This window comes from Myotis daubentonii, chromosome 7 (assembly GCF_963259705.1).
Source record: "Myotis daubentonii chromosome 7, mMyoDau2.1, whole genome shotgun sequence".
Classification (NCBI taxonomy): Eukaryota; Metazoa; Chordata; class Mammalia; order Chiroptera; family Vespertilionidae; genus Myotis; species Myotis daubentonii.
The window spans coordinates 85722422-85746049 of NC_081846.1; the positions used below are offsets into that span (position 1 = coordinate 85722422).

Sequence of the window (23628 nt, forward strand, 5' to 3'; positions counted from 1 at the left end):
GGTCCACCTTGAGGAGCAAGGGGTCCCAGTCCTGTACCAGGCTCCCCAGCCCAGGGTTCCAGGGCCAGGAAGCAGAAATTGCAAATGAGTGAGACAAAGGGCTGCTGGAGGCCCAGGTGTTCCCTTACAGGGCCCATGCACAGACTTACTCAGACTCACGGGCTCTGAGCCCCAGACTCACGGGCTCTGAGCCCCAGCGCTGGGCGGGAGCTCAAAAGTCTCCGGGGACATACACGGAGGGACCGAACTGTCCAGCAAGGGCTGGAGGGGCAGCGCAGCGTGTTCCCAGACAGAAGTGCTGGCAGAGGCGGTTCCTTTGCTGGGTCCTCGCCCACAGAGCTGGCAGGCGGGTGCCACATCTGAGTCTCCATCAACCTGGCTCACCCTGTTTGCCCATCTGGTGATTCCCTGAGACCCTGCCCCACCCAACTTTCAGGCCCACCCAAGCCATTTCAAATGACTTTTCCGAAAATAAATAAATAATCCATCAAACTTTTCCTCACAAATAAATATATTATTTTACAACCAGAAAGAAAGAAAAATGAGACTGGCAAAGAGAGAAAATACCACAGATTTTAACTCAAATAGCAGAGCCATGATTAATTTTTAAAGTTTATTTGTCAATTTAAAAACTCACTAGTGGAATAAAGAGCTTAATATAGGCATGCAAAAAGGAAGCCCCGTGAGGTTTTCACCAGGATGAAATGGGATTAGCTTTGTAGTTCTTATAATCTTCTTCACAGAAGAATGCAATTTCAGTTTCATTGGCTGAAAAAAAAGACAAACAGAAAATGGAAAATAATTTTAATGTGAAATTGGATTTAAATAAGTATGGAAATCCACATTACTCTGATTTAGTGATTTAGATGCCTAAAGTGAGAAAGATGAGTTATTTGTTTGGTTTCACAATTCACTAAATCAACAAGAAGTATTCACTGGAGTTATAAGAACCTAGAAATCAAGTAATTTAAAAGTAAAAAGAACAATAAACAAAAAAATTTAAAACAATAATTAACACAAGAATCTGGTCTTCAGAAAATCATAAATTTGCTCATTTATGGTCCTCTTAACAGTCCTAGAAAATAACAAACCTTTATTTTTTTTTCAAATTTGCTGCTCAATTACTGGAGGAAAACTCTTTTTTCCTCTGAAATTAGCCTGTAGGTATAATAATTTAATACTCAGAGGATCAGTAGAATATTTTACAGATCACTTTACATTCTCCCTCATGACCCATCAAAATATGCGTCTGAAGAAGTTAATTTTTTGCCTGCTTATGATTAATTCATGAGGCTTCAACAGTATGCAAAGTGAAAGACACAAATTGGCTTCTACCTCAATACCTTCAAATACCTCTAATTATTCACAGGGGATACGGCACAGCTAAAGGACCCGCAAGGTTCAGAGCAGTCACAATTCTTTCAACCTAGCAGGTCAAGGACTCTGTCTTCTAAAACAATAAGTCAGCAACATTATTAATTCAGACTGGAGACAAATCTGATGGAAAGCCTTCCAATTATTAAACATGCAAGTCTTTAAGGTGTTGTGCCAACAAGTTCCACATTTGTTTTTTAAATTAAATCAGAAGTTAATACAGTCTGCTTAGCTTTTACAGAAAGAGCAAAAGGGCCTTCAGAATCTCGACAAGAAAACAGACAAGATTATTTGTAATGAATACTGATCAGTCAATTAACATATCCTCTAAAAGCAGACAAGTAAACTCTTCAAGACAAATAAATAGGATAATAAGGAGGGACGCCCAGGATTACCACTTCATTTACAACTCTCATCTCATCATTAGAATATGTCACGAAACAAGGAAATCAAACACTTAGTATGACATTTCATTAAAAATGTTTTCGCTGGTTTTAAGAATATCAAATTTAATGTTTCTTAAGTGTAAGTTACCCATGCTCATTACAGCAAATACAGAAATGTTGAAGAAGAAAATAAAATCACCCATAGTCTCAGACCCTCATTCTAGTCCACTACATGAAGATTCATCTTGATGAAAATCAGACTGCAAACTCTCATCATCATGAGCTTGGGGGGCATAGGGGAGGGTACAGCAGAGAGAAACTGGGAATCGACACGGAGGGTGCGTTTAGTTCATTGCACCCCCCAAAAGAAGCATTTAAAAGAACGGGTAAGAGGCTCCACACTAGGAACCAGTAAAATGTTGAAAGGGGACTTCAAAAAATCCAATATTCAAAGATAAGATATTTTGAGTGCTATCCTTTATACAAAAAGCTCCTGGGGTTTCCTTTTGAAGGGAAGCAAACCTAAAAGTAACTTAATCATTCGCAAGTGATTTAACCATCTTTCTAATGGAGAAGGAGCAAAAGCACCCTGTTCTTCATAATCATGACGCAAGGCTTCATCTACCACATGCAATTTACATACAGAACTCCCCCCAGCGCTGCGCCAATACGCACTACCTATACTGACAACGCTCACTTCCCCAGGCCGACATTTCTCTGTACCCCTTTTGAGAAACTAATACAGCGTACAGCTCTTCAGTACAGTAACAATAGGTCCGGAATAAGCTGATGTGAAGAAAGGACTGACAGAGCATTTTTCTTTTGACAGCAGGTTCTCTTGGATCTAATTAACTTATAGATCAATCCATTATTCATATAAAGTATTTATGCCACCTCTCATAATACAGGCTCAAATGAGATCATCTAAGATGAAGATTTTATTTTCAGATGAATGCATTTTTTTTTTTTTCAGGAAAACTAGACTGGCAAATGAGTTAAACTCAAATTCATCAGGTTGATAAAATTTTTCACCCCTGCCCCCGGCCGGTGTGGCTCAGTAGTTGAGGACCAACCTATGAACCAGGAGGTCACCCTTCAATTCCCAGTCAGGACACATCCCCGAGTTGCAGGTTGTAGGGGGCATGAAGGGGGCAGTCAATCAATGATTCTCTCTCATCACTGATGTTTCTCTCTCCCTCTCCCTTCCTCTCTGAAATCAATAAAAACATATTTAAAAATTTTTTCACCCCTAACAAATTGGAAAACAACACAAATTAAAAATTAGTTTCTCTAAACATCCAAAAGTAAGACATAAAATGAATTTTAAACTTTAGGATTGTGGTCCCCAAACAGAAATAGAATATAATGTTTCTTTTAAATCTGTAAAACTCTGTTGAAAATGTTTGAGAATGATTTCAAGCACTTATAATGCAAATTTAGTTGCCAATTAAAGTAAATGAATTATGAAAGATTTTCAAGACCTCTACATAATCACCCTTTCCACCATTATCCCTTAAATTCTTGCTTCCCAGATTCTATTCAAATGGCTCTGGAAGAGCCCCGGGAAGTCTGCCTGCGCTGGTCCTCTGGGCAGCTGACTGTAAATTAAAAGTGCTGCAGGCGGCAGTGCCCTCAGTGCCCGGTGCCTCGACATGTGAATCTGAAATGAACATGCAATCTAAAATCCAATAAGTACACTGCTAGTTCCTCCCTTTGTCTTACTAGTGAATGAAATCAAGAGCCCTCCAAATACATTTGTGGATCATTTTAACACTGACTTTCAATTTTAATGACATGAACACAAGCCAGCACATTCAAACTTTGGCTATAAAATCAGTAATTTTGTTTCCAAACAGGACACACACACACACACACACACACACACACACACACACACACCTACCTTTATCAGGAAAGTAATAATAATGACTTTATATAAAAGAATATAAAAACCAATTTTAAATGTAAAATCTCAAGGAAAATTTAATGCAATGAACTCAAACCCAAATAACATCTCAATGAACTGGCTACTGATGAGAGTTCATGGCAGTTTCCAGCCCCAGCCGCGTCCCCGTCGGCCGCGGTGCAGTGAGGCGCTGCAACTGCCGTCTGAGAAGAGAGATGGACACATGAACACAGACTGTGTAGTTCAGACAAAGAATGGTCAGGCCAGGCTGTAATGTGATAATAAATGCAGATGACTGGCAAAAGAACCCCAAAAACAGACCAACAGGAAGAGCTAGGTGTGGATTCTGTAGCAATGTGAGACCCAAAGGACAAAGTTCACCCTCCTTCCTGCTCCGGGCAAATATCCTCTCCTCCCAAGTTTCATAAAATCCTAATCCACAAATCATTCACAACCGTGCCGGCAGCTGAGTTATATTTCTAAATGTTCACCAAAGGACGTCAACCATCCAGCAAAGACGGTCCCCCAACCACCGCGCGCTTATTCCCTATTTGCTCCAAGTGTCTGTTTCAGATCAGCGGGCAGAGAAGATTTCAAACCACAGTTAGAAGAAAACCGATAGTGAAATAAATCTGACACTTGACAGGCAGGACACATGCCCGTGATTTCCACAATGGTGAGGGGAGGAGAGAAAAGAATGGCTTATAGGAGGCTCCTGGCCCCTGTCTGGAGCCCCCACTGGTTGGGCCCACACCTCCTCTACCCAGCCCCAGACAATGGCTCATAGTATGGCCTACTGTATCTTGTAAAAATTTTCCAATAAACCACAACTGGCCTTGGAAGCGTTTCCCTGATACCATTTCTTTACTTTACTAAACCAGAGAGGATTCAAAAAATGTACTAGTAACAGTTGTAGAACGTAGCAAAACAAAAGATAAAATACAGTAGCGCCAAAAAAAACCTTACATGCAAATTTATTGCTTAGGGGAATTAGTCCATAAAATTACAATAGTTAAAAACAAGGTAAACTTCTTTAAAGTATAAGCAACAATTCTAGGTGAAGCTTTTCCTTCCTTCCACAAAGCAAGTCTTCTTACTTATGTATGCCAGCACCAGTCCACAAACACAAGCGTCCCCCATCAGGCCCAACGTACAGCTGGGATCTGCAGTGCAGATAAAAGGCCAGAGCAGGAACTGGAGCATTCCTCTGTGAGGAAAGAAATCTTCAAACAGTTCTGTCCCCTGTATTCCCCCCTCCCAGTCTCTCTTTTTCCTTTCATGACTTCTGCAGAAAAGTCATCATGATACATCTGTTACAATGGCATTATTCCCATGGCAACTGGCTGTGAGAGCAGAGTGACAGCTCCGCAGCGAGATCGGTGGTAAAGGGGAGAGTGATGACTTGGATTTTCCTCTTAAACCTCTTAAAAAGCCAACCAGAGCGGCCCCGAGGGAGGGAAAGTCCCCGAGGATAATCACACGCTTCAAGGATCATTTCACACTGCAGCGCTCCGGGGACCTCCTTTCCTGCGCACCGTGGCCTGTTCTCCGAGTACATCTCTGCTGCTCTGGCGACAGCAGGGACTGTGCAAGGAGAGAATGGGCCCAGCAGTGCCCGAAGTGGCCCCTGACCAGGGCTGTGGGCTGGCCAGCGCAGGAGCGCCGTGGACGTCCTTGTACCGCCCAGAGACTAGCGAGAACTCGTACGAAGGATCTGACTCTGATCAAAGGCCTATGGCCTGAAAACGAGGAAGACAAACTGATGGAATTGATTCTCACCTTTACAACAGGTGACTCAGTACGTGAATCTGAAATTAATGACAATTAAACCAACAATTCAATATTTTAATAAATTCAAAACATTTGCCAATTGCCTTCTCCAGAATGGTTCCTAAATAAAATAAATATTTTTGAGGGCCTTTGCATGCATTTCTCCAGATGCTTTCGTATCCATGCTTTTACTCATCTCTATGACGAGTCTCTGAAATAGGTTTAATTTCTGAAATAGGTTTAATTACTTCTGTTTTGTTTTACAGAAGTCGAAATAGAAGTTCAGAGAGGCTGAATGGCTTACAGGAAGTCACAAAGCAAGTAAAATGCGAGCCTTCATTCAAATCAATTTTCTCCAACTCTTGGACTTTATTCTCTACAAGTAATAGATGTAAACTGTAGACAAATCTTAAATTACAAGAACAATTAGATAGTATGGTGAGGGGAAAAAATCAATTTTTAGCCATGTCACCTCCCTGAGAAATCATTTCTTTTCTCCATATACACATACAGATATGTAAATATGTACATTTTAAAAAATATATTTTTATTGATTCAGAGAGGAAGGGAGAGGGAGATATAGAAACATCAATGATGAGAGAGAATCATTGACTGGCTGCCTCCTGTCCCCCCCCCACCCCCCCACTGAGGATGGAGCCCACAACCCGGGCATATGCCCTGACCAGGAATTGAACCGTGACCTGCTGGTTCATAGGTCAACGCTAAACCACTGAACCACACCGGCCGGGCAATACGTACATTTTTAAATAACAAAGGTATGGCACAATATATTCTATGTCCAGTCAATAGATAAAGCTCCACACGAGTGAGTCACTAACGGGGGAGGCGAGAGAACACGGCCCCCTCTCTGAAGACATATCACCACCTCAAAGGAGCCAGAGCTTGAGCAAGCAGGCTCTTGTTGGCATGTCGATAGATAAGACACCACATTAAGTTTGAGGAAGTCCTGCTGGTCAAACTGAAAGTTACAGGTAACGGATACTCCCAACAGTAGTGCGGAAGACCGTCCCTTTCCCAACACCAGCACTTTCCTCATGGCTGCTAGTCTTATAATTACCACTGGCCCACGGTCACCCAGCCCGTAAGTGGCCGGTCAGCCACGAACCAAGCACTCTGGCTCCAGGTCTGACTCCTAACCCCTAGACTGGTACACGACATCCAGCAGCATCTACTTCCACGTGCCTTTCTCATGACTAATAAGGCTGAATTATTTTTCATGTTAGCTACTTCTTCTTTCAGTAGAATTTCTTGTTTATCTTTTTCAGGCTAATTATAGGTGCTTCTTATAAAATCAGGCTCATACCCTTTTATGTGCCATATATGATGCTAATACTTTTTCATAGTTTATTGCTTCTCCTTTAACTCTGTTTACATTGTTTTCAGTGCTGATGGTCATGCTTACAGCTCTTCTCCTCCCCAAGATTATAAAACGATTGAACTACATTTTTTTTAAAATTCTACATTATAACACTCAATCCACCTAGAATTTATTTTTGAATAAAGACTGAGATAAAAATCTTAATTTCAATTCCCCAAATGCTTTGGCAATGAGCCCAACACCATTTTCTGGTTAATTCATCCTTTCCTCACTTATTTGAGATGTCAAAAAATTGATCAAATTGTGGAACCTGACTTTTTTTTTTAGTTTGATTTTAGATTTTCTGTTCTTTCCCATAGATCTGTCAATTCCTGCATCAATACCAGTTGGTTATATTCACTATAGCTTTATGCTAGGGGCCATGTGCCTCAGTAACACAGGTGCCACCTGCTATAATAATACAACAGCCTCTGAAGAAATATATGCCAAAATAAAAAGTTTTTTTCAAATAATAACAATCAATCTTATGTATATAGTCAATCATAATATGAAAAGACACTAATCTAGCAAACAGTGTGGACAAACATAGAAATCAAGTATAATGTTTCATAACATGTTCTTTAAAAATCCTATTTAAATTAGAAGATATGTCAGGAACTTACTTTAGCGACATATATCACTCAAAAGTAAATCCCTGCCCTAACCGGTTTGGCTCAGTGGATAGAGTGTCGGCCTGCGGACTCAAGGGTCCCAGGTTCGATTCCGGTCAGGGCATGTACCTTGGTTGCGGGCACATCCCCAGTAGGGGGTGTGCAGGAGGCAGCTGGTTGATGTTTCTCTCTCATCGATGTTTCTCACTCTCTATCCCTCTCCCTTCCTCTCTGTAAAAAATCAATAAAATATATTTTTTTAAAAAAGTAAATCCCTGACATTTGTGACTAAATAACACAACAAAACACAGAAGGCTTCCTAGCATGGGCCTCCCTGACAGTGCTCCTCGGCAGTCCATGTGCAGCTGCCGAGTGTGACTTGTGCTGTTTCACTAGTCACTGACCACAAAGGTGTGTCAGAGGCACAAAGCCTTCACCTGCTCACAGCTCTCCCAAAGTCTTCACTCCTGCTGCCAGATAATCTTTAGGTGAACATATAAGTAGAATTAGAGTGACATCTAATGGTCACAAAATATGTAACAGCATTTCTTTAAACTAGAACTGCATGCCTTTTCCAGGTTGAAAGGCTAATTCGAGCCATTTTCCAACTGCACTCACTAGGCTCCCATTTCAGATTTCATGACTTGGTCGGCCCGGAGTGATCTGGACAACTATGGAAACCATGCTGCATGTTCTACAGACATCACCCTTCCTCATTCCACATTAGTTTCCACCAGGTCCACTTCTCTCAAACTATCCATTCATCAAATGAGGCTGATAATAAGCAGGTTATTGAGCAATAACCTGCCAATCATTTAAAATAACCCTCCGCAGAATTCTGAGCATAACTTCCGAAAAGAACTATTTGCATTCGGAACATTTGGAGAGCAGATAACTACTGCCCTCAGTGAGATGGTCTGAATGTACATCATCTCGTCCTCTGAATAATTATCAGGCGGTGCTCAGGGCACCAAGAGTGGCATTTACTCTGTGGTGAGTTATCCAAGTATAATCAGCAGGGCCGCCATGCAGGCTGGGGCTCCTGCTGGCACCACCCATTCTTTCTCACCGATTCCAGCTGCTTTCAGAGTGTGGTCTTCTTTCAACATGAGTGTGTCATCATCTTCCAAACTCAGCACAAGTTCATTTGTCTAGAAAGAAGGAAAATCTGCATGTTAGCAGTACTTCTGTGCTTCACATGTGGTGAGATTTCGCAAAGACACAGAATTGTTACTTTGGGACACAGCAATGGCCTGAGTCACATTCTACCCCCGTCACTGTAAGAAGAGAAGCGAATGGACAGTGAGCACCTCAGTGCGCACACTGTGGAAAGCACTAGGGAGACAGTGCTACGGCACACCGCTTTAGAGCTCCACCAACATCCAGATGTGTGCTCTCAACAAACTACACAGCCTCCCTTAGACTCGGTTTCCTCATCTGAACAAAAGGAGGAAAGGATACATCTTCTCTATTACTTTGTGGTAAGGATGAAATGAGATGAAGCATATAAAACACTCAACACAGTGTCTGTCGCATAGGAAGAACTCTCTGTTAGCTGTTAACTGTTCTCTTGCTGTCACGGCCACACCACCACCACCATCATCACCACCCCGTATCATCATCATCCTCTCATATCATCATCATCATCATCATCATCATCATCACCACCACCACCATCACCATCATCACCACCACCACCATCACCATCATCATCATCACCATCTCATCCTCACAATATTCCAGGACAAATCAGAGAGGTTAAGATACAGGCCCAGAGCAGGGTGGTGAAGACCTGGGGTGAGTTGGGGCTGGGAAGAGGGAAGGGAAGGGGGGTAAATGGGAGACACCTGTAATATTATCAACAATTAAAAAAAATAAAATGATACAGGCCCAGAGTACACGGCTGACCCAGAGTACTCTAGGCTTATATCTGATCAGTCTGACTTCCGAGGTAAACAAGTTTACCTCGATGGCCAAAATCCATGTAGCTAACACCTCGCCCTAGCTAATAAACACTTGCTCCCATGTCCTATTAACTGTCACCTTTCTCGGTGTGATTTGGGGTGGGGGTAGATGAATCTGTGCTACAATATTTACAAATCCAGTTAAAAATTATGAATATTGGAGAAAATTTTGAGTTGCTATCTGCCCCTAAACAGCACACAGAGGTGACCACTAGCTGGGCACACAGTACCACTTGTCAACTAGAACACGGCTGTGTAGCAACGTTTTCTATTTCTAGAGTGCGGCTGAGAGGGAGACACAATAGGAAGGCCTCTCAGCAGCCGAAAGAGAAGGCCCAGCAGCCAGGCTCCACCGGACACACCTTCACTCACTAGAGAGCACAGGGGCGCGACCTCCGGAGCACACAGATTATAAGGGAAAAAACCTTTATTAAAAGTATCATTTTACAATAGGTCATACTCGTGATACAAAAGTCTCTAAGTACACATGGACAGAGAGTGAAGTCAGTCTCCCCCTAACCCCTATCCAGCAGCTATGCAGTTCTCCACAGAACCAGTGCCGATTCCTGTGTGACCTCCCAGAGACTGTCCCTGGCGTGTACATGCAGGCAGAGATGTGCATGGAAACTGTGTTCTCACACGTTACTTTTTTTCTCCTAAAATACAGCTTAAAACTTTTCAAAATCAGTGTAAGAGCTGCCTCATAACTTATCAAGGCTGCAGCATATTCCATTGAAGGGACACAAGCACACACACACACACACACACAGAGTCCCTATTGATAGCATTTAGGTCGTTTCCAATCTCTTGTTACCATGAACAAACCTGCAACAAGTATCCTGTACATGTATCATTTTGCATATGTACAAGTTTTATAGAAAAGATAAATTCCTAAAAGTAGAATTGTTGGGTCAGAGAGTACTTGCAATTTTTGTTTTGAAAAGTTGCATTTTGACGAATTTTAATTTGCAAGTTACTCCCCAGAGAAGTGGTACCAACTTACATTAACACTGTCAATTGCTGAGAATACCTATTTCCCACACCTTTGCTGACATGTATTATCCAAACCATCTGATCTTTGCCAACTCAATAGATATAGATTAAGTACAGTCTTAATTTGTATTATTTTATTATAGGTAACACTGTGAATATTTTCTGCTTTTTAATGAACTTGCAGGATAATTTTTTAAAATAGAATTACAGAATATCATTATTTACTAACAAAATGAGGCCTTTTCTATCAGTTAGAAAATTTTCCCCAGTTTTCATTTGTTCTTTGATTTTTCTTAGAGCATTTTCAAGTAGAATGCTGAATTATGAAAAAATAATTAATGAGCCCTAGCCGATTTGGTGCAGTGGACAGAGTGTCAGCCCATGGACTGAAGAGTCCTGGGTTTGATTCTGGCCAAGGGCACATAACTCGGTTGCAGGCTCAATCCCTGATCTTGGTTGAGGCACATGCTGGAGGCAACCAATTGATTTGTCTCTCTCACATCGATGGTTCTCTCTCTCTGTCTCTCCTCCTCCCTTCCACTCTCTCTAAAAATCAATGGAAAAATATCCCTGGGTAAGGACTAACAAAATAATAAAAAATAAATGAAATAAAATGTATCAGTCCTTTATAGTATCATACTTAGAAAGACCTTCACACTTAGATTACTTTTAAAATTCCATGTTTTCTTCAAGTATTTTTATTAATTTCATCCTTTAAACTTTTAATTATGAAGAATTTCAAACATACAATGTAGAGAATAGTACAATGAACCCTCCATGTGCCCATCACCCAGCTTGAACAAATTATCCACTAATGTCCAATCTGTTTCATCTCTACCCCATGGATAAGTTTCACTTTCACATTTAAGTCATTAATCCAATAAAGAAAAGGCTATGGATTCAACTTAACTGTTTTCTAGATGTCTACACAGTTGTCCCAATAACACTTATTAAATCCTCCACATATTTGAAATGCCGTATTTACTATAAACTAAAATTCCTATATACGTTTGGGTCTATTTTTGGACTTTTAATTCTATGCTGTTGAACTCACAGTTCATGCGACAGTATCACACTGTTTTAATTACTATCGTTTTATAATACGTCTAATTAATGCTAAGGGCCAGTCGCTCTCATTTCTCTCATTTTCCTGACTATTATTCATCATTTATATTTTGCATATTAGTTTTATAATCATAAAACTATGTTGGGCTTGTTCATATGCTCATGTTTCTTAAAAACTGTTGTTAGTATTTTGTTGGGGTGGCATTAAATTTGTAAATTAATAAAGAAAGACCGTACATCTTCATGCTGCACCTTGCCCTCCAAAATATTCTAGGTATTTCTACTTAAATCTTATTTTGGATCCTTCTTCACATATATATTTTTTTTAATTAAAATCGAAGTAGAATTTCACATAAATAAAATGCACATATCTTTAGAGGAGTTCAGTTTAATGAGCCTGGACAACTAAAGATCCTCACTAGCATTTCAAAGTTTTCTAATTAAAGATCTCTCACATCTATATATATAAACACCTAAGCGACCATCTGACCATTTGACCGGTAGCTATGATGCGCACTGACTACCAGGGGGTAGACGCTCAATGCAGAGGCATGGAAACATGAAACAGACTGATGAATCTCAGAGGGAAGGGGGAAAGGAGGAGGGTGGGAAAAGATTAACCAAAGATCTTATATGCATAGAGGCCCAGTGCATGGATTCGTGCACCAGTGGGGTCCCTTGGCCTGGCTTGTGGGGATCGGGCCGAAACCGGCAGTCTGACATCCCCCAAGGGGTCCCAGATTGCGAGAGGGCACAAGCCAGGCCGAGGGACCCCACTGGTGCAAAAATCTGTGTTATTTTAAACTATAGGGAAAAAATGTTAACTAATTCATAATCAATATACATACCCTCATGCTATTTTCTTTATAATCTGTGCTATACAGTTATTTGAAATCTGACTGAATTTATGGAGGGCATCTATGACCAGAGAAGGGAATGAAATGAAGTGAACTTATGAATAAATACTTCATTCAAAAATTGCTATGGAAACATGCCTCTGAATCAGACACTGTGCTAGGTACTGGAGCTAGGAAGAAGCAGATATGCTCCCTGGTCCTTGACTAGTTTGTATAACAGAGTAAGGTAGTTATAGTTATGAGTCAATACAAGGGTCATTGAGATTCAAGAAAAAGGATCACGCTAGTCTGTGTTGTAAGAAGCAAACCTTTGATTGTGGTTTCATAAAAAACTAGAGGCCCGGTGCACAAAAATTTGTGCACTCGGGGGGGGAGGGGGGTCCCTCAGCCTGGCCTGTGCCCTCTAGCAGTCTGGGACCCCTCGGGAGATAACGACCTGCTGGCTTAGGCCTGCTCCCGGGTGGCAGAGGGCAGGCCCAATCCCTAGGTGCAGCCCCTGGTCGGGCTCAGAGCAGGGCTGATTGGGGAGTTGGGGCGCCGCCCCCTGTCACACTCAAGGCAGGGTCGATGGGGAGGTTGTGGAGCAACCCCCTGTCACACACAGAGCAGGGCCCATCAGGGGGTTGGGGTGCTGCCCTCTATCACCCACAGAGCAGGGCGGATCAGGGGGTTGGGGTGCCGCCACTCTCACACTCAGGGCAGGGCTGATGGGGAGGTTATGGCTCTACCCCGTCACACACAGAGCAGGGCCCGTGGGGGGCGGGGGGGAGCTCCCCCCTATCAGGCACAGAGCAGGGCCGATCAGGGGGTTGGGGCGCTGCACCCTGTCACACACAGAGCCGCAGGGCGATCAGGGGGTTTGGGTGCTGCCCCCTGTCATGCTGATTCCAGTGCCGGGAGGCCTCACGGCTCCGCTGATCCCGGTTCTGGGAGGCATATTACCCTTTTACTATATAGGGTAGAGGCCTGGTGCATGGGTGGGGCCGGCTGGTTTGCCCTGAAGGGTGTCCTGGATCAGGGTGGGGGTCCCCACTGGGGTGCCTGGCCAGCCTGGGTGAGGGGCTGAGGGCTGTTTTCAGGCTGGGGGTGACTGAACTCCCAAACGCTCCTTTTTTCCTTTTTTTTTTTTTTTTTTTTTTTTAATTCTGGGCCAGCTTTAGCTTGAGGCTTGGCTCCAGCTCTTAGGCCTCCGGCTGAAAGTAGGTTTCTGGCCTTTGCTTACAATGTTGCCAATCTGCTGGCTGAAGTCGGGTGGTATTTGTTACAATGTTTCTTAAACTGCAGCTCAGAGGCAGCGGCAGGTGCGGAACGCTGGTTTCCTCCGTCACTGAGGCAACCAAGCCTCATGTTAGTTTCAAGCTGCCTGGCTGCCGGCCGCCATCTTGGCTGACAGTTAATTTGCATATCTCGCTGATTAGCCAATGAAAAGGGTATCGGTCGTACGCCAATTACCATGTTTCTCTTTTATTAGATAGGATTACTCTAAAAAAGTAATGAAACAGAAATGTAAACACATAAACAAGCAGTTCAATGCAGGGCAGGTAAGACAACTTTAGGATTGCAGATTTGCTCCCAGAGCCAAGTCCTGGGCCCTCTCTTACACAGTGAGAGCCAAGTCAGAAAAAGCAGATCATTTTTACCTTCTTTGGGCTCCTTCCTTCCCTTACAGGATTAAGAAAATGTAAGAGGTTGACTTGCCAGATAATAAGTGGCTTCCTTTATATGTATCCAAATTTACAAAGTTTTATGCTTATTTTCTGTTAAATATTTGCTTGAGATACACATGAATCCTTTTTTTAAAAAAAATAACGCATTTAATTTTTTAAATTTTTTTGTTAATCCTTACCCGATGATATTTTTCCATTGATTTTTTAAAGCGAGTAGAAGGGAGGGGAAGAGACAGAGAGAGAGAAACATCGATGAGAGAGAGACACACTGACCGGTTTGCCTCTCACACACACCCTGACCAGGGCTGGGGATAGAGCCTGCAACTGAGGTACGTGCCTTTAACCAGAATAGAACCAGGGACCCTTCAGTCCATAGGCTGACACTATCCACTGAGCAAACTGGCCAACACAAAAAAAATTAACACATTTTAAAGGATCTACTATGAACAGGCATATGACTTAGATTTTTTTCTTTAATGGAAGAGTAAAGCTGTAGTAGGGGTTTTTACAAAATAAAAAACACTATTATGATGAAAATATTTTAGAAGTTCATGTCTTCATTCATTTATTCACTAAGTCAACCCACATTGATTACTTGCTATGTACCAGATACTGTACCTTTGATTTATGTGCTTGATGAATAATCTTCAATTTATCTGAAAAAAAAAGCAAATTATCTTTTTACAAAGATTATTCTAAAACTTCATTTCTAATTATTAAAGAGAGAGGAGGGGAAGGTGGCTATGACATTAAAATATTTAACTCCTTACTTTATGGACCACATTCTCTTAAAAATCCACTATGCAGTAAAAGAAAAATTACTTTTGCATATCATTAAAATTAAAGATTACTGTACAAAGACATTTTAAAGTCTTGGTCTTTGACACACACACACAGCGGTGTGTGTGTCATAACCTGAAGTCAACTCCGCACATGTCCCTCAGAACAGAAGACAAGTGAGCCGTATCACTTTATCCTGGTCTTTGAAGTTGCCAAATGCTAAGATTAGCAAATATTGTAAAGAAATTGTCTTAAATTAAGACAGACATTGTCATAAACAGTTCCAAAATATTCACTAATCACTCAGAATAGATCCAGTGGCAGGAGGTAAAATGATCACAGTGACAAGTCATTACCACGCCAAGAACTCAAATAGCATCGAAGATCACTGGAAATCTGAACATGCTGCTCACGCACAGGGAGTACTGACACCTGCCGCCTGGTTTTCAACCACTGCTCAGGCCTCCACGTCTACCCTGCTTTATTCAGTCCCTCCTTCGCTCCTTCCTCTGTTCGTCCTAAAGTGAGGCTACCCTGTACTTTTCCAATAAGTAATTTCTCCACATTGGGTAAAATTCTGACTGCCAACAATCAGCTCTTAATCATATAATAGACAGCATTCCACATGTTCAAATTAAGATATTTTACAATTTTCACTCAGTCTTACTTAAGCATTTAATTAATGTATTATGACTACATGCATGTATTATTATACCTGAATAAACTCTTAACCTTAAACTGAAATTCATTTCTATCCATCACACTGTTTGATTCAATGAGGAATCCCAACAGTGAAATGAAATAACAGGATCTATTTTAAAAAACAGATCCTGAGCCCGGCTGGCGTGGCTCAGTGGTTGAGCATTGACCTATGAACCAGGAGGTTATGGTTCAATTCCCGGTCAGGGCACATGCCCGGGATGCATGTGCTTGATCCCTAGTGTGGGGCATGAAGGAGGCAGTCAAACAATGATTCTTTCATCATTAATGTTTCTCTCTCTCCCTCTCTCTCTCTCTCTATCTCTGGAATTAATAAAAATATATCTGACAAATAAATAAACAGACCCTGATTTAACTATGTTCTAACAATACAGAATAGGAGTACCTATTCAGTTAAGAACTACCACTCTGAATTATCCATTATTTTAAGTAGTCAAATTTCAATTATCTATTGCAATTCTTTTTTTTTTTTAATATATTTTATTGATTTTTTACAGAGAGAAAGGGAGAGGGATAGAGAGTTAGAAACATCGATGAGAGAGAAACATCGATCAGCTGCCTCTTGCACACCCCCCACTGGGGACATGCCCGCAACCAAGGTACATGCCCTTGGCCGGAATCGAACCTGGGACCCCTCAGTCCCCAGGCCAACGCTCTATCCACTGAGCCAAACCGGTCAGGGCATCTATTGCAATTCTTAATGCAAAATCAGCCTAATCCTATGTATTGTTAAAAAATAAAAAGAAATCTAATCTAAGTAAAATATGAACATTAGGAATGTAAATATGCCACAACTGCTAAAAATTAGCTCACAAGGATACAAAAGAAAATAAATAAATGTGGCTTTTGGATCATCTGTTATTGAGTTACCTTCTACACTCCTTTTCTCAATATAGATAGCTATCAGTTTATTACTAGAGACAAGTTAGAGAACCCAAACTGGTTTGTAGTGGTCGCTTAGTAAAAGGACCTTGCTTAACGTCTGTTCCAATCAGCCTGCAAAACTGGAGTCTGACCTTACCAAATATTAATCATGTTCTGTATATTTTGTAATGAGCCACTAAATTAGAAATATCTTTGTGCTAATAAGTCCTGCAACACACAACAAAAAGGCCACTTTTTTTTAGCAGAAAATAAATGTTCTGAATGGAAATTTTCACCAGATATTACTCTCCAACAGAAATTGGTAAGACTTGAAAGAGATAGAAAAGAGAATGACGAGCCAGCAAAAGGTGTATTAATGTCCCTTCCTTTGCTCAATGATCTTTTACTTGTTTTTACTTCTTTAAAAAAAAACTTCAGAAGCAACATCTGTGGGTATTGTTTCCTTAATGCAAATTCCTTGAGGAAAGTAACCTCATAAAAATAAAAATGTTTTATATTTGTGGAGTATTTAACGTGTTTGCATGTGCACTGTTTAACCCCATGCAGCCATATAAAACAAAGAGGATCAGCAGCCCCGCACTGCACAAAGGATGTGCCTGGGCAACAAGGATTTAAAAATAAGACAACATGCCCTGTGCTGTAGGAACACAGTCTGGTCAAGGTAAATAAATAATACATGTAGATACCAATTAAGTGAGAGGAATCTCTATATATAAAAGCCTAAGCGACCTTTACAACCGAACAACCGGAACGACCAGTCAACCGGTCGCTATGATGTGCACTGGCCACCAGGGAGCAGACGCTCAACACGGGAGCTGCCCCCTGGTGGTCAGTGCGCTCCCACAGTGGGAGCGCCGCTCAGCCAGAAACTGGGCCCACAGCTGGTGATCACAGCTGCAGCAGTGAGAGCCTCTCCCACCTCCGTGGCAGTGCTAGGGGAGGGGGGGGGCAGGGGGGGGCAGGGGGGGGAGGGGATTGAGTGGGGGAAGGGGGCGGCGGCAAGCGCAGTGGGGCCGGGATGAGCAGCAGCAGAGCTGCACCCGGCTCCCAGCTGGGGCTCCTCCCTGGCCACCTGCCACTTCGGCTGCTACATCCCCTGAGGGGTCCCGGATTGTGAGAGGGCATAGGAAGGGCCCCGCCCATGCACAAATCCGTGCACTGGGCCTCCAGTACATTTATAAATGAATGAAGGGCTCTGAGGAGCCTCAGACTGTCCGTGGCCTGGCCTGGCCGAGAGAACCAGCCCTTTGTCCCAGGGCATGGAGACAGCAACTAACAAAACTGAAATTCGCCTCTGTGCCCTTTCCACTCCCTAACACCCAAAGCGTTCTGGTCCCACAGGGCACGCAGCAGCACTGGGCAGTGACGGTGGCCTTCCTTGTTGAACACAAAGCAGCAGATCGTTGAGGAGCCAGGTCAGACAGAATCACGTGAAGTCTATCTAAGCCCTAGTACGTCTCTCACTTCTCACAGATAAGCATATTCATTTTCCTGCCAATTCCTCTGAATGCTGCAGGAATACTAGGACAAAAAGATGTCAATAAGGTAAAATCATGTAAAAGGTACATACCTACCATGATGACCGGCAGCCAGATATTGTGGCCTTCATTATCTAAAACTTATCTCTCAAAATAACTTACACGAAACACAAGTCTGAATATAGATACAAACCATGCAGAAGAGGGGAGCCATGTATAGTTTTTCTGCGGAAATGGCGTCTGAAGACTGATTCAAGCTTCAGCTGCTATTTCAAGGCATCGTGTTTTGAAAGCCATGAAGGCCAGAACTGAGAAGTTTCATATTTACCTAATCATACCTTTCATTCCTTTCTCTTACTCAGTATTTAGTATGCAGATTCTTTAAGTCCAATAAATCAAAGTGCTTCCCACTCAGTGCCTTCAGCTTCTGCCCGGCTACCCCCAAGGACCTCACAATTAGTCTCTGGATATTAAAATGCATATGCACGGGGAAGACTGTGATTTCAAAGAATTTTAGGTCAGAAGTTGCTCTACCAAATGGGAACAGAATTAAAAGCTACTCCAAAAAAATGATCTAGGTAATAAAATATTTATACTTTAAAATGTCTATACCAATTAGCAGAAATATTTATTAGGTGCGCCATAATTCTCAAGAGAAGCCTCAGTTTGGTGAGTATCACTATGCTGAAGGTGAATAACCAACTGTACTATCTTCATAACGAGCAGTGAAACCCAGCTTACTACTGCCTATTACTACATTTAAAATCAATAATTGCAACATGAAGGCCTGGGGCAGGAGCGGGGGGTGGGGGGGGGTAGTTTGGAGGGGGTCAATGGGGGAAATAAGGGGACATATGTAATACTTTCAACAATAAATACTTAAATAATAATAATAATTGCAACATAAAAATTACTGCACAACACGCTCAAGTTACTGGCATTTAAAATCTTAAATATCTTCTTTTTACTCCTAGTCTTTAATCATTTCTCCTTTTCTGATTACCCGGCAAAGAAATTCATTTCAGACACAGTTTGCCAACATGTTATTCCTCGCAAACAGGCCACTTCCCTGCACAATCACATGTACTTTAAAGACACACTATCAGAATTCCTATATTTCTAAATAAATGCCCATATTGGTTTTTACTTACAAATAGTAAATTCTTTTTTGAAAACCAAATTTAAATTCATATCAATGTAAAACTAATGTGACATACATTAATATATGCTTTAAAATAATAAGAAAAATTGGTTACCATATTTATAATTTCTGAATGGTGGTGGCAGGCTGGTCCTTAAAGGAATATCTATAAGAAAAAGATCATTTTTATTATAAAAAGTATATGCAGTCTTTTGGTTCTGTACTCCCATACCTCCAGTCTAAGCTACTCAAAAAAAAAACACAACTGATGGGGCACAAAACAAAGCTGACATTCTGGCAAGGTCCAAGGTCATGTGAAACAAGGGAACCACTGATGAGATCCGAGCTGCTACCAGCTGAGCCAAGAATTCAGCGACACTACTGAATAAACTGGCATTTTAGTAAACACTAGAGGGCCGATGTACGGATTCATGCACATTGAAAGGAAATTAATTAGAAGAAATATTTTAGAGGCCGGGGAGGGACTGCAGGAGGTTGGCTCCAGGGTGTGTCTGGCCCATCTGGCCCAGTCCCAATTGGGGGCCAATCAGAGCTGGGGAGGGACCATGGAAGGGCTACAGGGCATGTCCGGCCTTCTCACCCAGTCCCAATCTGCCGGACCAGCAGCAAGCTAACCTACCGGAACGTCTGCCCCCTGGTGGTCAGTGCACATCATAGTGATTGGTGAAAAGTTGGACACTAGCTATATTAGGCTTTTATTTTATAGGACAATCTCACCTATGTACATTTGAAATATAGAGTTCACATGTATGACATTATCTTTTTATATAGTTGATGTTCGTTTAGCATGTAAATCTGGGAACCCCTTGAGAGTCTTTGGCCCATAGTGGAAACCAATGATCTAGAACAATCTTAATTCTCTTACCAAAATTCAGATAACTCAGCAAAGAAAACAAAAACAGAGCAAATATTCTTTTTAAAACAGTATTACAAACATCGATATTAGCTTTAACTAATAACATCTGATGCTACAACCCTACAGAGGGCAATTTGGTAATATACATCAAAAATAACATGTGCATCCATTCCACTTAGAGAATTTATCATATAGACTTTGCACACTCCTGTGTGTATGCATTTGTGTGAAATGACATACATACAAATGTAGGAACTTTAGCTTGTTTAAAATAGCAAATGCTTAGAAAAATCCAAAAGTCCTTCAATGGGGGTACTTGTCAAATAAATTAGAATATGCCCAAACAATGAAACATTTTTCAAATGTAAAACAATCAAAAAAAGGAGTAGGAAGCTCTCTACTAATATAAGATCTTCAAGATATGTTGACAGCAAAGAAGGCATAAAGTTGAACATTATTTTTAATAAGCCACATTTTGAGTAAAAAGAAAAAATAAGAATATATGTTTGCATTGCTTACACTTTGATGGGAGGGAGCATGCTGTACTGGTCAGATAGAGAACGTAAGTGGGAAGGAGACTTTCACTCTATTCCTTTTATATTTTGATCTTAAAGCTACATGAATGTGTTACCTACTAAAGTAAACTCTAAAAACCCACACATCTGAATTAGGAAATGTGTTTTTTGTTTTGTTTTTTAACGATTTGTCTTTATTTATTTTATTATTATTCTTTAATCCTCACTCAAGGATATTTTTCCTTTCATTTTTAGAGAAAGTGAAACAAAGCGGGAAAGATAGAGAGAAATATCGACATGAGAGAAACACATTGATTGGTTGCCTTCTGTACACACCCTGACCAGGGCCCGGCCAGGGAGGAGCCTGCAACTGAGGTACATGCCCTTGATCCGAACCAAACCTGGGACCCTTCAGTCCGCAGGCTGACACTCAATCCACTGAGCCAAACTGGCTAAAGCAGAAAATGTGTTTTTTAAGTACATATGCTTTTTAGAGGTCAAACACATACTGAAATTAAAATATAACACATTCATTCATGTTACAGCATTTAAAGTACCTATTACCAGATATTTCAGGGACAGGGTCAATAAGAAGTTACCACCCAACCAGTTTTAAGCCTCAACCTATGAACCAGGAAGATCAGAGTTCAATTCCCAGTCAGGGCATATCCCCAGTAGGAGGTGTGCAGTAGGCATCCAATCAATGATTTTCATCATTGATACAGTGGGGCCTTGACTTACCAGTTTAGTTCGTTCCGAAACTGAGCTCGTTAAGGAGCTCGTTAACTCAAATTACTCTATCAACTCAATGCAAAAAATCAGCCGAGAGACAGCTGGTATCTCAAAAAACTCGTTAGTCGGGACTCTCGTAAGTCAAGGCCCCACTGTATTTCTATCTTTTTCTCTCTCTCCCTTCTTCCTTCTGAAATCACTAAAAATATATTTAAAGAAGTTACCAAAACAAGTCCCCACTCTTGAGAGCCCACGTTCCTGTGTAAATCCTGTAACAAAGGTATGTTCACAGCCAGGGCTACGTCTGAAGGGTATGATTCTCACCTGCTGCACATTACATGTCGCTCAGCCCAGCACTAGGGCAGACTTGCAACAGGCTGGTTCCAAGAATAAATGCTTAAATATAAAATAAAAACTTCCTGAGATGATTCTGAGACAAACGAAGTTTACAGGGGGCAGCCAGATGACCTAAGTGAATGAAGTGGGTGAAACAGAAGGTGGCCGTGAGATCTGATAGCAAAGCACCTGTGGACCCTGAGAAAGAAGATACCTACCCAGAAGGCTGCTGATGGCTAACTGGTCTCAAATGTAAAAGCAGAGTCTGGCAGCCATTGCTACACAGGGGCCTCTCATGCAAACCACACTTCAGGGAGAAATCTGGACTGAACTGCCTGCCTGCACTGTGTTCCTGCCATCTGAGCCAGCCCTTATAAAGGAGTTCCTGGAATCCTATTTTAACCAATAGGATTGAGGCTTTCTCCATCCATTGGAGCTGCACAGCATCTCCTATCAGCATCTTCACTAATCAATCAGGGCAGCTCCATTCTGACCAGTCAAGGCAGTGACTTTTGAACTAGTCAAACTGTGAGAATTTGGAGTCCTCATCTGCATGAGCATGAACCAATCAGGGACCAGGGGTGCAGATCTCTGTCTAGTAAACTAGCTCCCCTCTGGCCCCGAAGTGCATTTTTCCCTTCCACTGAAGACTAAAGACTGCATTTCCCTGGCTGGAGCTCAAACCCCAGAGATGAAACACTAAAGACATCTCACCAGACCACAATGGAGCAGAGCACAGCAAGCAGTGTGTAGTAGACTGGCACAGAGCAAGTTGGCACTGCACGGTGCAGGGCAGAGTGAAAGAAGCAGGTGGAGCAGATCGGGGCTGCATCTCCCCAGGGCCACCTCATAGCTGTGCTGCTCCACAGCTGTGCTGCTCCACAGCTGTGCTGCTTCACAGCTGTGCTGCTTCACAATTGAGCCTGCCCCTTGAGTGTGTCGCTCATGTATGTGTAGAGTTGTAATCTGGTATGGTCTGAAGCTGTCCACCAGGTGCACTGGCTCTGGGGCTTCCTGAGAGGTGCAAAGTCAGCCACTGCCTGGGGCCACCCAGCAGGAGCTACAGAGCAATCTACAGATGGCTGCTACTTGTGGTGGGCTTAGCAGAGCCCAGGGGAGGCCAAGCTGTTTTGGACCTCTTATTGCTAGGTATGGGTCACACTGACACCGCCACTGCTTGTTTGAGAGATTTTAGCAAAGTCTAAAGCCTGACCCAGGACAGGGCATTCATATGAAAAAGCCACTGCAAACAGTTTGGGTGGGGCTTCAAATTGGATGGGGCTGAGCTCAGGGAATCACCAGGGTGGAGTGAACACAGTGAGCCAAGCTGATGGAAACGCAGATATGGCTGCTAGTCAGCTCTGCGGCTGCGGAGGTCTCCGCACAGGAACAATGACCTCTGCAAGCGTCCCTGTCTGAGAGAAAGCCGCTCCAATGCCAGACAATCCAGTTCCTCCCCATATGTCCCTGGATCTCCCCAAGCTGTTGCCCCAGTGCTGGAGCTCAGAGGGAGCAAGTCTATGTAAGTTCATGTGCAGGCTCTTAAAGAGGAACTGCCTGCCTTTCCAGCAGCCTCACTGTCACTCAGCCACAATTCCCACTGGTTTTTAAAGCCCGAATTTATGAGGACTTCTCTTCCCAGCTCTGGAACCCTGGGCTGGGGGTCTGGTATGGGGCTGGGACCCCAGTATGGGGCTGGGACCCCTTGATCCTCATAGGAGGCCTCTGCAGCTAAGATATCCCTCCTTATTATAAAAACGGCACACGTGGGTGTTGGACCAGCCTGTTCCGTGCCTCTGCCCCTCCTACCAGTCTCAGTGTGCTTTCTTCTTTACTTCTCTAGTTGTAAGACTTTCATTCAGCCAGCTTTCAGGCGATTCTCAATGATGGCTGTTCTGTATTTTAGTTGTAATTTTGATGTGGCTGTGGGAGGTGGCAAGTACTGGCGTTTACCTATGCTGCCATCTTGGTTCTCTCCTCTGGCTGTTTTTCAGATTTTCTCTTTATTACCAGTTATAAGCAATTTGATTATGATATGCTTTGATGTAGCTTCTTTAGGTTTTGTTAAACTGCCTGGATATGTGGGTTTATAATTTTCACCACATTTGTAAAATTTTCAGCCATAATTTCCTCAAATAGGTCTTCTGTTCCCTTGTCCCAGATCCTCTCCTCATGGACTCCAATCCTATCTAA

General features: G+C 42.3%; 1 protein-coding gene across 10 annotated transcripts in view; it reads right to left on the bottom strand.

Moving 5' to 3' along the window:
• Nucleotides 1–599: 599 nt before the first annotated feature.
• Nucleotides 600–23628, bottom strand: part of C7H2orf76 (chromosome 7 C2orf76 homolog) — a 78217-nt gene continuing 55188 nt past the window's right edge. For 9 of the 10 annotated variants that reach the window (XM_059704677.1, XM_059704668.1, XM_059704670.1 and 6 more), the window contains 4 exons: nucleotides 19091–19141; nucleotides 14590–14627; nucleotides 8495–8576; nucleotides 600–768 (listed from right to left, as the gene is read on the bottom strand). In XM_059704677.1, the coding sequence (XP_059560660.1) occupies nucleotides 692–768; nucleotides 8495–8576; nucleotides 14590–14627; nucleotides 19091–19141 (248 nt within the window). In that variant the 3' untranslated portion in view covers nucleotides 600–691. The remainder of the gene's footprint in view (nucleotides 769–8494; nucleotides 8577–14589; nucleotides 14628–19090; nucleotides 19142–23628) is intronic. The other variant, XM_059704676.1, reaches the window with a different exon arrangement.